The sequence below is a fragment of the Girardinichthys multiradiatus genome, chromosome 1 (assembly GCF_021462225.1).
Source record: "Girardinichthys multiradiatus isolate DD_20200921_A chromosome 1, DD_fGirMul_XY1, whole genome shotgun sequence".
Lineage (NCBI taxonomy): Eukaryota > Metazoa > Chordata > Actinopteri > Cyprinodontiformes > Goodeidae > Girardinichthys > Girardinichthys multiradiatus.
Window position 1 is genome coordinate 20,124,502 of NC_061794.1, and position 15,840 is coordinate 20,140,341.

Here is a 15,840-nt window from a genome sequence, read left to right on the forward strand (position 1 = left end):
CAGGCCTGGATTGGGTCATATTTGATTGAGGACTGGGTTAGAAAAGCCCAAATTCGGTTTTTAACCCAGCAGTTTTTAGTGAATATGCATATATTCGTATTCATATCTATGCACTGAACTGGAAACAATAGGAGTGAAACACAACAGCAGGACCTCCTACAATTTTGTGATCATTATTGTTTTCTATTTATTACTGCAGAGCAGGAGTTGACATTAACAGGCAACAAAATAAATAGATAGTTCCTCCTGAATGGCCAAAATGTCCTTCAGCTAAATCCAAGAATGAGAAAAAATAGTGGAGGGGATCACTATTTGTGTATTCCAGGCATGATCAAAATAGCAGGCGAGAAATATAAATAAAGAGAGACGACACGAGAAATTCACACATTGCAGCTTGTTGGAGGGCCAATGAAGTTTAGATGTTAAAACACTGAAGTGAACAGAGCTGCAGTGAGTTTCCAGGTTTTTTGTCATGCGATTGTTTGCTTTTACAGGATGCATTAGCATCTGGCTTATGAGCATATTTACCCAACGCAAAAGATATCATTCCTTGTCTGCTGAAATCTCCCAAGGCATACTTATATTTTCCCCATGTTGACCATTCTGGGCTTGTAAAACGTCCTACTTTGTTAGTCTCGGACTGTTTTATTGCTGTTGGTGCACAGAGCCCCTCCTCCGCTCTGCTTTTCCCTCCCTTTGGTAGAATTAAATTTAGAAAGAAAATCATTTTAATGAGAGTCAGGGGAGCAGGGATAAAGGGATGGATTATCTTTAGAAAGAGAAGAACTAGCTCATTAAGGTGAGCTGTAACTCACAGCAATGTTCTGGTAATTACGCAAAAGATAATGACAACAAAAGGCTGCTCGTCTGCTGCGGCACACGCCATCTATTGGTGGGGGCTAGCTGCATATGTAAGCAGTTGATTAATGTAATTTTGAAGAGTATATTTGGGTTTTGAATGTCTAGCTATTATGCCTTGAAAGTGTATTCAAACTTGAATTTTCGGATGAGCTGAACCAATGCATTTAAAACCAATTTAATTAGGTCTTTTATGACATATACAGTAACATTAGCATAGCTTGAAACTCGTGGTTGTGTTTTTAGCCTCACCTGATATGGTTTCATAACTTTAATATTCCAGTTGCAATTCAGGCGTGATTATTTGTTTCTGTCGATTTAGAAAAATTCTCTTTTACTTCTAAATTATGCATGGCTCTGCATAAAACTCCGACGTGACGGCTTTCCATTAGCACTTAGACACAGAATACATTTGTGAGTTTCAAAACTTGATAATGGGTGCATAGTAGGCAATTTGTGCCACACAGAAGCCTTTTTCAAAAAGAGAAAGTATTAGATCTGTGAGATTTAAGTAAAAAAACTAAACACATAAAATATGAATATTTATGCATGCTGTGATGTGAACATTTGCAGGATTATTCTACAAACTCTGACACTGTCTGGTGTCTCATTGAATTTGAGCAAGCATCTGAATTTCATTTTGAATCTATATCTCCATAAAGTTTTCTTGTTCGTTTTTATGATAAGCATTCTGTCAGATGACACCTATACTTTATGTCTAGATAGTGTGGAGTAATCTACAACATAGATGCTTAGATGTTTTAATCCTTTCTGACATAAACAAATAAGGAATTAAAAGATTTTAATCCTTTCTGTGATAGAATAAAAACCCAACCTACAGTCGCAGTAAGAGGCAACTACAGCCTCTTCTATGACAAGAAGAAAAAGGAGTCCTGCAGCAGATGGTTAAGCTCCCTCTGAGCCCTTATTACAACATCATTGAGTCAGTCTGGCATTAAATTCATAGACAGAAGACAGTGAGACAGCCTATTCCCAGAGGAATCATGGCAAGTTCTCAAATATGTCTCTAACACCTACACACCAATTACTTTGATAAATTTTACAAAAACTAGTTGACAGCAGAGAGCTGGCTTAAAAGAGGCAATTGCATATGGTTTTGATTCCTTCATAAAAATTATTATTTTATTTTTAAATGATACCAGCTAAGAGCTAATTAAATCTTTCCATGTTATCATCTTTTTACCACCAATGTTTGCTTTTGGTTTTACAGACTATTTGTTGACAATGAGCTGCAAGTTCTCCACTGTTTCCCTGTTTTGTAGGTATCAGCAGGGGTGAAAGTGAGCCGGTACTGTCCGGTACTGCGTACCACTAAAAGATTCTGCACCGGTACGCAGTACCGGGAAGAGGGAAGAACGGCTGCCTGCTATGAAGCCGTCATCCAGAATCAGTTACGGCCGCAAAAACCCACGAGCACACAAAGAAGAACAGATCCGCTACCAATAGGCAGTCTAAAACACAACTTAATCTGTTTATAAATATAGCTATTTTCCCCTAATTCCAAATTGTTTCTGAACTGTTTTTCTATGCTGGAGCCTCAATGCTCTTGCTTTGCTTCTCTCCCATCGGAGTTCGAGGCTTTTGTGAACGGCCAGCCTTTAAAACGAGCACCGCTACGTTTAATGTCTGTCTGCTCGCTGCTAAATACCCCAGTTAAAGCAAAGGGAGAGTAACTAGTTGTGTTTCATTTTGCTGAATTACAACACAGCAAAGCTCGAAAACACCGCTTATGACCAGAGATTTCACATACACTACGCGAGAGCGCATGCGCGCTGACCTCCAAAACAGAACGGTTGCCAAGGAGATCAGTGCGTTCGATTTAATGGACTGGGAGATTTTACACAGGTGGTGCACAGACATAAAAAACCGCCGCTTGCATTAGGACAGGACGAACAATAAATCATTTACCATCTACAGACTTTTAAATAAAAAACGCAAAAACAACCGAACTGTCAAATGTTTTATTTAAATGAAATCAAAACTTGACCACAATGTAGAGAACAATTACTTCTTTGTTCAAAAGAAAAGACGGGAACTGAAGATGAAAAGCTATGCATCAGAAAATGGTTTATCATTGTTTCATACATGGGAGTTCTTTAACAATTGAAATATATATATATATTCTACATTGTCAAGTGATTCTAATTTCTGCCTTATACAGACAGCCTACAGTAAAGTAAAATATTGATACGTTTTAATTAGTTTGAGTTTGGACTTTGCTGAGAGAGAGAGAGATCTCGAAGGGGCCACAGATGAGAGTAACAATTAACACACATATATATCCCCATTCCCCCCTCTAGCTCCGCCCCTAAGTACCAGCAAGATTTTAAAACTACTTTCACCCCTGGGTATCAGTGTGTTTTCATCTTTAATTTGTTCCTCCACCTGCAAATGTTTGTACCTGCTTCTGTTCCTCCCCAAGGCTGTCCCACATGGAGGCCACGATCTTGGACACATCTCCAAAGGTGGCATTGGGGTTTTGGCCTTTGATGGCAGCTTGGGTGTCTCTGAAGAACAGCGCATACGCTGACACAGGCTTCTGTGGCTCATTGGGGTCCTTCTTCTTTTTCTTCTTCTGAGGTTTGGGCTTAGGCTTCATCATTTCTGCTGCGGTCCGCTTCTCATTGCTTATCTGGATACAGAGAGGAACAAAGAAACAACAGGTCAGATTTAGGTTTATGGTTATAATCCTCTACTGATGATGCAGGAAAACGGACTTTTTTTTTTCTGTGTTCTTTGTTTGCAAAGACACACACATGCAGTATATACACACACGCAGGCAATAAGTAGGATACGATAGATGTATATTCTCTAAGGAAGGTCTTGCAAACTCTAAGACCAGTGCTATTAGTAACAATTCCTATTCTGAACACCACTTCAAAACAACCCAATCCTAACTAGTACCTTTATGCCAGACATGTCCTGATTCTGACCTGAATTGGTTGCTTTGATGACCACTGAACCCATTAGAATGAGGTTTATCAGAAACCGTGTCTTGTCCTAAACTCGTTCGTGCAGCATATTGCCAGAAATGGATCTCCAGACATCTTTCTTGTTATATTTGGCAACTCTCTGGACTTTCTGGCTTTTCCTTCAACACTTTAAGAGGCTCTTACATTTAAAACAAAGGCTTATTTTGAGAAAGTGGAGATCGATTTCCACACCAACGTTTAAGCTGTGGCTAACAAATGTGGTCTCCTGTCCTCACCCAAAATTTTCAAAAATTCAATATGCAAAACCTGTATATTGTTAATTCTTTTATTTTCACCTGCTAAACAATACACTAAACAGGCAAATTTTAATGAAACAAACAAAGTAGTAGGTTCTAGTTCAAAAGGGGCAAAATCACTCTTCCTTTAAAATGCTTTATTTAGCCAAATTTTAGGAATGGGCAATATTCTTTCTCCCTGATGCTTAGCTATTTCATTGTATACATTGACTAAAAGGTGGTTTTACAATTGAACTTTCATGTCACTTTTTGTATTTCTCTAATGTGAGGTTCTGACAGCCCTTTGTTTGCTTGTGTTTGTTTTGCTGTACATTTATATTTATTTGACAATGGTCTATAAATAAAAAAGAAAGTAATGGTTATCAAAGGTTACGAAATAAAAAAAGACTCATTTAATCCTAAATGTTACACAAATGAAGATGTATGGTAAGGCAATATAGCTATAGAACGCAGATGAATTTCCTTTTGTCGTATTATGAATATAAAAACACCCAATGAGAAAACAAAAAAAGAACGATTACATATATGTTTTTCTTTGTGCGTAACCTATCAGCAATAACCCAGTATGCTGAAATGTCCCCACATTTTCATAAAGCAGAACTACTTCTATCAGAGTAATGTGCTGCTTTACCCAATACACATGAATACATTTTCATTTCCAGGTAGAGTTTTGACTGGGAGTCAAATCCAGGTCACCTGATTCTCGTTGTGATTCTATACGGAAATTGCCTTCAGTGCTCCGGAGAAAACGCGTGAAGTAAAGGACGGAATGTGATATAGAAAGAGATAGATAGAAAGATGAAGGGAAAAAGAAAAACAAGAGCGCTGTTTTAATCCTGAGAGGAATGTGATTTTACTTAATTTCCCTGTCAGGATAAATACAAAAAACATACATATGACAGATGATATAAAACAATGCTGAATATGGATTAGGGTTAAAATAAGAGCTGTTGCCCTGAGATCCCATATTAGCAAAATGCCAAGATATTACTGCTGTTAGCAAAGTTACTGTGACAAAAAGTGGGCACAAGTTATGCAGATCAGTGCTTTATCCTGTGTTCAATTTGTTTTGGAAGTCAGAGCTCAAATCTGGAAATGACACCCCACAAAGAGTTTTGAACATAGTTGCAATTCAGAAACAGGGTTATTTGCTAATTGTTGAGGCGCTAATTAATATCAGTAACACAAGCCATTAGCAATTTATTCCTCTCAATTTTACACAAAAAAAACACTAAAGGAATATGTTCACAAACAGATATTTTATAACACTATATTTTCCCCTGCTTTAATGAGATAGAAACCACCACAATTGCTGATAAATAGTTTATACCAGCAGCTTTCATTATATTCTATAATGCATGGCAGCCATATAGATTCTAAACTTGGAAGCTGCGCAACGAGCTCCAACTTCAGGGGCTGTTTTGTGGAACTAATACATTAATAAATTGACAGCTGGTATTAATGTTTGCTAGTCTTATTTTATAGTAAGAAATAAAATAGTGGATTTGTTGTTTTGAAGGAGTTCGCTGATAAAGAATGCTTGTCTGGCTGGCTGACAACACTTTGTTACACAACACTAAAGAAGCCTTCATGACTTTAAACATTTTGGTACGTTATAACAAAAACAAATGGCTACAGTGACATGTTATCCATCTACCTATTGTCTATACCCACTTATCCCTGCAGGGTCACGGGGAATGTGGTGCCTATCTCCAGCAGTCATAGGGCGATAGGCAGCTCTGGACAGGTCTCCAGTCCATCACAGGGCAACACAGAGACACACACAGGACAAGGAACCATGCACACACACACTCAAACCTAAGTGCTATTTAAAATCTATACATTTAGAGAGACCGTTTAACTTAACAGTCATGTTTTTGGCGTGTTGGAGGAAGTCGGAGTACCTGGGTGGGATTCACTAAGTGGCTACTTCATCTTACTCCCCTTCAAATATGTTCAAGAATCTAATATATGGGTCTAAATGTTTTCTATTAGCATGATTGTAATTGAAAAGCTGAAAACATATTTCTGCTTTTGTCTTAATGGATATTTTGAACCAACCATTAGCAATTGATAATGCTAAAATTAGCATTTGTTTTAATACTGAGAGGTTTGAGATTCAAGACACTTCTATTTTATTAGTGACAACACAATCGTTTGACATCAGGACCACCTTGAGGCCAGTACATACTCCACAAGGACAGAGAAACGTGTTCTTTTACTCGAGGCTGCAACAATAAGGCCAAGAACCCTAAACTCACATGCACAACTTCTAGGAAGTCTTCATAAGTCCCAATGCAGCAGGCAACTTTCATATTTCGCTACACAAGAAAAAATTCTGTCAAAAACATGCATCAAGAACAAGCTACCAGAACTCCCAAACCATGGCTGCAAGAACAGAGTAAACTCGTTTTGTTGTTGCACCCCTGACAGAAAACACATTTTTTTATTCTTGCAGGGTATGTACAGGCCTTTAGAATGAGAAAAGTATAAAAACGTAATATATGGTCAAATCGGGACTGAAATGTTCTAAATTGATTACAAATTCTTGTTCCCAGTGTCACATATTGTCTCATTTTTTGAAATGGTTGTATGGATTGTGACATTCGGCTCACAAGATGAGATAAAACACGTATTGCATCTATGCCAGTTTTGAAAAACTAACAATCCCCATTTTTTGTTTACATAAATAGAATAAATGTTTCACAAATCATAAGAAAATCTTTTAAATGATCCATTAACAGTGTAAAAAAATAAGTTCGGGTTTGACCATCTGACTTTTTACACAAATAATTGTGTTTTTAGGGAATTTCTGGTCAGAGTACAATTGTCCAGTTCATGTCTAAAGAGTCTAAAGTATTTAAGATTTAAGATTTAAAACTAATGAGGTGTAAGTTCACTTCTGTCCTAACAAAAATCACGAAACAAACATTTTGAGTTGTGCTGATACCACAATCAGTAGACACTAACGTTATTGATCATTAGCTGCTAACAGTTAGGAAGTCACAATTTTCTTGTAGCATTTTGTACCTGATCTGTTACTCAATCATCATATCTTTATTTCTACCATGTAATAAAAAGGCTGTCACACAAACAATTTCAAAATGGATTGGGTGCTATTTAAGGCAGCTTGACAAATAGTGTGAGTAAACTCGGTTAAAACAATGGGTCAAAGCAGGAAGTTCGGCTTTCTAACCTTAAAATAGGAGTCTCAAACAAGACATAATGGGATGTCAAAAGAATAAAATAAAATCACTCTCCTTCATATCTGGGGCTTAGAATACTTTTCCCAACAAAGTCACATGCTGACAGCAAAGACAACGCTTTTCAAGACAGACTTACCTTTGATGAGAAACAGTTTTTTTGCATTGCAAAATCTTGTGCATGAGATCTTTTTACACCTCTAATCATTATGTTTGGTTGCTAGACTCTGAATGAATTCCAGACCATCCAAGGCTTCTAAATATTTTATCATGTCGCATCTTGGAAACTATAAACAATATTTAATTTTCTTTCCTGTTCAACTGATCCAGTGTTTGTACATTTTCAAACAAAAGATGGGTGAGATTAGCTAAATCATAGAAAAGATCTTTACCACATAAGTACCAAAGTGCAGCAAGAGGACATTTAAAGAGTTTAATTTCCATCAAACACATATCTATCACAAGATTAAACAACAACCTTGTTTCTCCCATCAACTGCCATCTGAAAAACAGAACTGCCTCTGAGAACGACATTGTTTCAGGAAAGTATTGCCAACACAAACTGCATGAAATTAACTAATCAAAATTCAAGGTTCGGGAGCACATTTGGCAGCTACAGAAAAAAACTTCAAAATGGCTTTTGAGGTGTACCTGAAATTAATGAATGTTCCCTCTCAGGGTTATGCCAAAGCATTGCTTGTCTATTTTGCAGATTACAGGTAATATTCATATTTCTATGCGTGTGAGTATATGTGGTTTCATTAAAAAATAATCACCCCTCACTTTTAGGCAATGAGGCAGAAGACAGGCGTTTGAAACAACATCTGTTCGAGCCAGCCTTTGATGTGAAAATAGAATAAACTGACAGAGGAGCTAATGGAATGACAAAAAAAAAAGGAGGATAAATAATCTCCAAGAAAATTCACGTGTATTCATATGGAGGGAAAAATAATGACACACAGCAGCTCACTGCAGCATGCAATCTACTGGGAGAATAAGGAGCATAGCTCTCTTTTTTCCATTTATTTCCTCTCTTATTATTTGAGAACCACATTCGTGAACTCCAATATATACAGGGTTGAAGAAGGCATAAAATTTCAATGAATCTGAAAGGCTGGGGGAAAAAATGAAAATTTAATGAGGAGGGCCCAACTTACCCGGGGAAAAAAATAGTTACACTTAATTCCCTTAAACAGAGCAATTCCCTTTGAAAGGTGAGTTCTACACAATGAAAAATAAATGAGTAAAATAAAAGTTTATACATGAATTTTGTTCACTTTAGTGCATTTACTACCTGTAAATGTTACTACATAAAGAAATAAATACAAATAAATAAATACACGTCCATAAAGTTGTCTGATTGTCCCTGACTACATAATTAATTTGATAATTTACCTGTTTTTAGTAAGCATTAACTGCCTTATTGTATCACTGTCAATTTAAACGTATTTTATAAGTCAACAGTTTTTCTCAAATGGTGTGGTCAGTTTAAAGTTTAGAAATAAATGCACGGTGGTTATTAAAAAGTGCAAAACAAATCTAATTATGCTAATGACAAGATATTCAACAACAAGACCTCAATTGGAGCCCCAGTTAATTATTTTCAGTCGATGATGGAAAAAACCCTGAAAAGACCAACAATATTGAGTACATTCAACTATTTTGTTTATTTTTTTAATTTTCTATCGTCCGTATTGATGTTTAAATCGAAGACCCTCATGTATCTTATTCATATTGTCCATCACGTTGCTGCAGTGAATTCTGGTATTTCTCATACTGTCAGAAGGGAGATTTTCATCTTATCCTCTTCTGCAGTGAACTTCTATTGATCCAAAACTGAGTCAATGCAAAGCTCTTTGATTCTGATGTGGTGAAATCTTGATACTTAATCTTGATGTTTTTGAGAAATGTGAATGTATTCTTCGTCTTTGTGTTGTGCTGATGCCATCTTGACATGTGATATTTATTTCCTAAACAAACAAATCAAAACTTAAAGGAATTCAAAGGTGAAACCTAAAAATAAATATTTTTCTAATTTTAATCCTCTAGTTTAGCCAATCAAAAATATCATTTTCATAACTCTAATAGCATTAGGCTCTGGCATAACTAAAAAAGGGAGCCTATGGCCTAATCACATGTAAACATTTGTAATTCAGAGAATTAGATGTGGATGTGTCTACAGCATAAACATTGCTGACATTATCAGGTATCAGAAAGCCAAGTAAGATGTCAATTGGAAGAAAGAAGATAAAATTAAATGTTAACAACAAATCTGTAAAATAATAAATTAAAATGAGCTCAAGACCAATTTGTATGGAAATATTTAATATTAGGAAAGGGACAGTCACTGTTGAGATCGACTAAGATTAATATACGTCATCAATGAGGTTTTTCCAGTCAAGTCTATGCGTAAAAAAACCTAAAAATCAAAACAACAACTGTAATATTATAGATATTATGAAAGTAATTATAAATCTGCAATATTATTATTATAATTTTTTACGTTTTTCAATGTATTAATTATGATTTACCAACATTATATGACATTATTGGAATATGTAAAGGCAATACAAGAATAAACCCTTAAGATTCGTAGTATATAACAATAGCAATATGTAGTAGGGCTGGGACTTTAGCATGTTAATTTAGAAAGCCTCTAATTAATTAAAATAATTTCTTTAATCACCTTTGACCATTAAATAATATGTGTACTGCAACATATGATGTTGTTCAAACATGAAAAAATAATTACTAAAAATATAATAATATATATAGTTCAAACATAAAGAAAATTATAATTTAGAAAAATATACTTCAAATTTGGTACAGCTTTATTTTTTCTTTTGTGGTTGCTGCTATATGTGTACATAATACCAAGACACCATTAAACTGTAGTATTTTTACTCAAAGTTACTATGTTTTAGTCCAGCTGTGGGTCAGTTGAAAGATTAGGTGTCTTACAATTGCAAAGTTGTAGGTTTGAGTCCAGCTTTCTTGCGTCATTATCAATGTGCCCTTATGCAAGGCACTTAACCTGTGTATCGGTGTATGAATGTATGCACGAGCGTGTTACTGGACTATTTCTATCTAAAGATCAATTCCTGGGGATAGATTTGCAGACACTTTATGTTATAAGCCAACCTGTGTATTTTAATTTTAGGGCTTTACAAATCTACAAGATCAAGTCATAGAACAGCCAGGAACCTTATTGATTTATAAGCATTTTAATATATATCAACTTATTCAGGGTCTACTTTTGATTTATGGAAGTGGGGACCGTCATGCTGGAGGAGACCATTCCCATCAGGATAAAATGTTACATCCTAGAAGATATTGATCATTAGCAACAACTTTGTATTGATTCCAGTGACACCTCCCTCTGCAATAACAAGGGGACTACAACCACAAAGTCAAATGGTCGCAACAGCACAAACTTGTTAATGACTCCATTTCAATCTTGATTGTAATTTTCTTTACTAAACTGCTAAATATTTTGAGTAGTTTTGTTGTATGAGCCTAGCCAAAACACAAATAAAACAGCAGAAATGAAAAAGCAGCGATCAGATAATGGAGTAAGGTCTTCTGTGTTAAAGACAGACAGAAACTTCTATCTTCTAATGTTGATTGCTATGCTGTAAATGATAATGGCTTATTGAGACTCCTAGAAGATGAGGAGGGCATTTCTACGGGGGTGCTAACAGGTTATAAATGTAATTTAATAGACTTCTAGCATACTGGGTTGTTTAACAGTCCTGCAAAACCATCTGAATTGATTTGTTTTTTCATGTGATCAATTTTGTTTTCACTAAATTTGCTGCATGTATAAATTTGCTCAACTTTTTAAAACCCTCCTAAAGAACACTGGCCAGCAACAATGCAGACATAATTAATGTTATTAAAAAAAGCTACCTTTTAACACTGCACTAAATGTCAGCAGCAAAAAAACACCCCATGACTGTTACCAGGTAAAACCACAATGTTCTGTACACAGGGTCTAAATGTATTTGTCCACAGCTTTCTAATTTAGCAGCAAAAGATTGAACTACAGTGTCAGCCTTCGCTTGCTCATCCCATCAGCGTTTCTGTTGTCTGAGAGAGAAAGAGATGGAAGGGATGGTAAGTGAAGAGAGAGAGAGGGAACGGGGTAGAGATAGGGTGGAGAAGGGGGGTAGCTGTAATTCTGAATGGACCAAGCCGCACTGGCAAGACAAGATTAGAATTGACAGCCTGGTAACTGCATCACTATCAAAACAGCAGAGCAAAAGAGAGAAATAGTGTGAGGGAGGGAAAGTGAGGAAGTGAAAGTGAACGAGAGAGGGGTAGCAAAAGAGTGAGATAGAATGAAAAAAAGACAGAGTTAATGCAAAAAGAAACAGATAAATGTAGGGGAAAAGACAGATAACAAGAACAAGAATGATGCACAGACCAACCAAGGTTAAGAGAAAGGAAAATGACACAATAAAAACATGAAGGAGTCTGAGAGAGTTGAAAAGTGCCCAGTAACAGCATTCTTAATATGCATTTTAATAAACAACATCACAAACAGTCATAGGCAATATGGAAAGTGCTTCATGGAGCAGTGATTTTAAAAGCACCATAAAGGCAAACAGGAACTACTTTGGGATGATGTGCAGATACACTGAGATGGCCATTACACCAAAATGAGATGCAGATACTCAACAAAAGACTGAATTAAAACTTGATGCATTCACCTTTAAAATCTGAAAAACAATGTTTCAGGGACATCAGACTAAAGGGTTGTAAAAATTAGAATCACACATAAAAAACAAATATAGACACAGGTTTTTAATGTCCTATACTGTTGGTGAGAAAGCATCACCATAGAGCACATCCTGTTTTCTGCTGGAGGATGATGTCTGGCTGGGCAGTATGGAGTTAAATTTGTCTCAATATTATTCAATCAAACAGAAAACTAATCTCAATCCAAAAAAAACTAATCTCAATCAAAAAAAATAATATTCAATCAAAAAAAAACTAATCTCAATCAAAAAATATTAAGTTGTGATCAAAACTTTCAGAGTTTTTTCTCACAAAGAGAAAAAAGTTATTTGCGAAACATAAACTTTTATTTGCGCATGTCAAAAATCTTTGGTTACGAGTCTCGCTTTTTTGGTTTGACGCTCTCTGTTTTTGTTTGAACTCAACGAATTTTGAGTTCTGGAAACATGAACATCCTGGGCGGGGCCTAAAGACGAACGATGTAAGACGTTTCCCTATTGGTTAGCGCTGACTAAAGCAGCAGACTCTGATCCCCCGCATCTCTGAACTTCTGCTCTAACTGCAGGTATTGCAGCGTCGCTTCAGTGAGGAGACATCAACTCTACAGAAGAAAACTGCGGTCAAGTGAGCCGACAGTCAGAAATACGCAGTGACGTCAGCCGACACTACCTCTTCCTTAAAGATTAGCGTCACGCATACAAGGTGCATTACGGTAATGGAGCAGAAAGGACGCCGATCCTGGCAACGGTTGAGAAAATAAGAGGAAAACAGAAAAGTAACCTTCAGAACATTTATATTAATTACATTTTACAACTTTCACATTCATGTTTTATGTAAAACAATAAATATTTTATATTTTACTGTACAGTTTTGGAGAAATATCTTGTCAAAATACCTCAAAATGCTCAACCATTATATGCATTTGTCCCACTTTCAGGAATTTATTTCTCCAAAACCATGAGAGGTGACAACACAATCTCTTCAGATTATATTAGAGGGTCATCTATATTATAACCAGAATTAGTATTTCATAATTTCACTGTAGATTTCTGGAGAAATACACAACTACCCCAACAAAGTACCACAAACGCACAAACGCTTCTTTTTGGTGAGGTCGATGAGGTCCTGTGGAAAGTGGTCTGGACAGCTTAAAGTGCAAGAGCATCCAGATCTCCTCTGACCTCTCCTGGACCGGAAACGCCCTTCGCCTGTTGAAGAAGGTACAACAAAAGCTCTTCTTCATCTCCTCAGCTGCTTCCAGATGTCTACAGGGCCACGGTGGAAAGCACTCTGTGTCTCAGCATGACAGTGTGGTGTGGGAACTGCACAGGAGAGAAAGTATCACGGGTTGTGAGGACAACACACAGGATTATGGGATGCCGTCTGCCCGACATAGATTCTGTTTTATACTACACTTGGGGTAGTTGTGTATTTCTCCAAACCTTTACAGTAAAATGATGAAATACTAATTCTGGTTATAATATAGATGACCCTCTGATAAAATCTGAAGAGATTGTGTTGTCACCTCTCATGGTTTTGGAGAAATAAATTCCTGAAAGTGGGACAAATGCATATAATGGTTGAGCACTTTGAGGTATTTTGACAAGATATTTCTCCAAAACTGTACAGTAAAATATAAAATATTAATTGTTTTACATAAAACATGTATGTGAAAGTTGTAAAAATGTAATTAATATAAATGTTCTGAAGGTTACTTTTCTGTTTTCCTCTTATTTTCTCAACCGTTTCCAGGATCGGCCTCCTTTCTGCTCCATTACCGTAATGCACCTTGAATTAGCGACGCTAATCTTTAAGAGAGAGCTGGTGTCGGCTGACGTCACCGCGTATTTCTGACTTTCGGCTCACTTAACCACAGTTTTCTTCTGTACAGTTGATGTCTCCTCACTGAAGCGACGCTGCAATACCTGCAGTTCGAGTAGAAGTTCAGAGATGCGGGGGATCAGAGTCTGCTGCTTTAGTCAGCGCTAACCAATAGGGAAACGTCTTACATCGTTCGTCTTTAGGCCCCGCCCAGGATGTTCATGTTTCCAGAACTCAAAATTCGTTGAGTTCAACCAAAAACAGAGTGTCAAAACCAAAAAAGTGAGACTCGTAACCAAAGATTTTTGACATGTGCAAATAAAAGTTTATGTTTCGCAAATAACTTTTTTCTCTTTGTGAGAAAAAACTCTGAAAGGTTTGATCACAACTTAATATTTTTTGATTGAGATTAGTTTTTTTGATTGAATATTATTTTTTTGATTGAGATTAGTTTTTTTGATTGAATATTATTTTTTTGATTGAGATTAGTTTTTTGTTTGAATAATATTGAGACAAATTTAACTCCATAGTGCAGTGGTCTGACAAATAAGATACGATACATGCACAACTTTTTTTAAAGCAGGAGTTCATAAAAGACAATCACAGATTAGTACAGAAATCAGGAGTTTTAATTTAATGTTTAATTTACAATAATTTACAGACATATCAATTCGTATAATCTGGTACTTCAGTATACACAATTTGATTTCTAGCTAAGCCAGAATTGTTTTGACATTAGTGGCACAACTCAGAAAAACCATATATATGACATATATTTGTTACTGCTACAGAATTTGGTGCTCCTCAACTGTTGCAACAATGTCCAGATAATAATGTTAGTTTTAGTCTAATGGTACACCACACAGGGGCTCAATCTGCTCTGGTAAATATTTACTCCTCTGATCGTTCTGAATGCTTGAAGTTGCTCCAATCAAATGGCAGTCTGACATATTTTCTGATTAATTCACCTAATAATTATTTAATCGCTTCTAGGCACTCACACTGGATACAGTCATATAACTTCCATCCCATGATGGTCAGGCAACTAGTAAGTACAAAAATAAAACTGTGGTAATGACATCACAGCAAAAGCAACTGAGAACAGCCAATTGTTAAGGCAAAATGGCGACATTTAAATGTCAATGTCTCAATCTTTTTCTGTACAGGGAGTTGGACTGAGTCTGTACATGGCCTTGGAAACAGATTTTCAAAGCAAGGACAGTGGCAACAAGACGTTTGGAATCCTAATTAAGTAAACTGCACTGATGAGTTGCAAAAAACATCTTAATTTTAATGCTAGAAACCAGGGGAAACCTGTAAACCTATAAAATGATCAAAGACACCTAATAGCTGGAGCAGGGTTACTAAAATAATGGTCATTAACTGCATTGATAAAATACACCTTACAAGGTATAAAATAAAGGCCTAGCTTAGTTATAATTCATACTTATAATTAAGAGTTGCTTTAAAATGTGCCTTATATTACTGCTTTGCTGCAAAATAAGAGTGAGATGTTCAAACTCTCAATACCATGAATTTTAAAAGACACACAGTAGGAGAAGAAATAATTATGCAGCTGTTAATAATTATCAAAGGTAACAACAAATTATTTACTATCAAACACACATTCATCAGGTAAGAAAACCATTATTATTTAGTTGGCTTGATCTTCAGCTCTATTTGGTTCTATGACCGGATAACAGAGCCCAAAAGCATAAATCTAAGATCAAGATTTGGGTTAAAACTGGCAGGTTTTAGCAAGATTGCCGTAGCAGAGCTCAAGCTGCCTAAAATTATGTTTTTTATACTGTGGATTAAGAAAGTATTTTATGAACAGCTTGCACTTCAAAGTGCACCTGTATGCAATGTTGTACCACTTTTCTATTAAAGTTTGGCAGTAAGTACTGAGAGCATAAACAAAGCTGCAAAGCTGTTTGAAAATCTGAGCGGCTCTGTAAACTAAAAGTG

At 36.1% G+C, this 15,840-nt stretch overlaps 1 protein-coding gene across 3 annotated transcripts in view; it reads right to left on the reverse strand.

The window, feature by feature from the left end:
- LOC124873598 (thymocyte selection-associated high mobility group box protein TOX-like) overlaps positions 1-15,840 on the reverse strand; it is a 123,408-nt gene that overhangs the window by 10,707 nt on the left and 96,861 nt on the right. For all 3 annotated transcript variants that reach the window (XM_047374357.1, XM_047374349.1, XM_047374366.1), the window contains one exon: positions 3,281-3,511. In XM_047374357.1, coding sequence (XP_047230313.1) covers positions 3,281-3,511 — 231 coding nt within the window. The remainder of the gene's footprint in view (positions 1-3,280; positions 3,512-15,840) is intronic.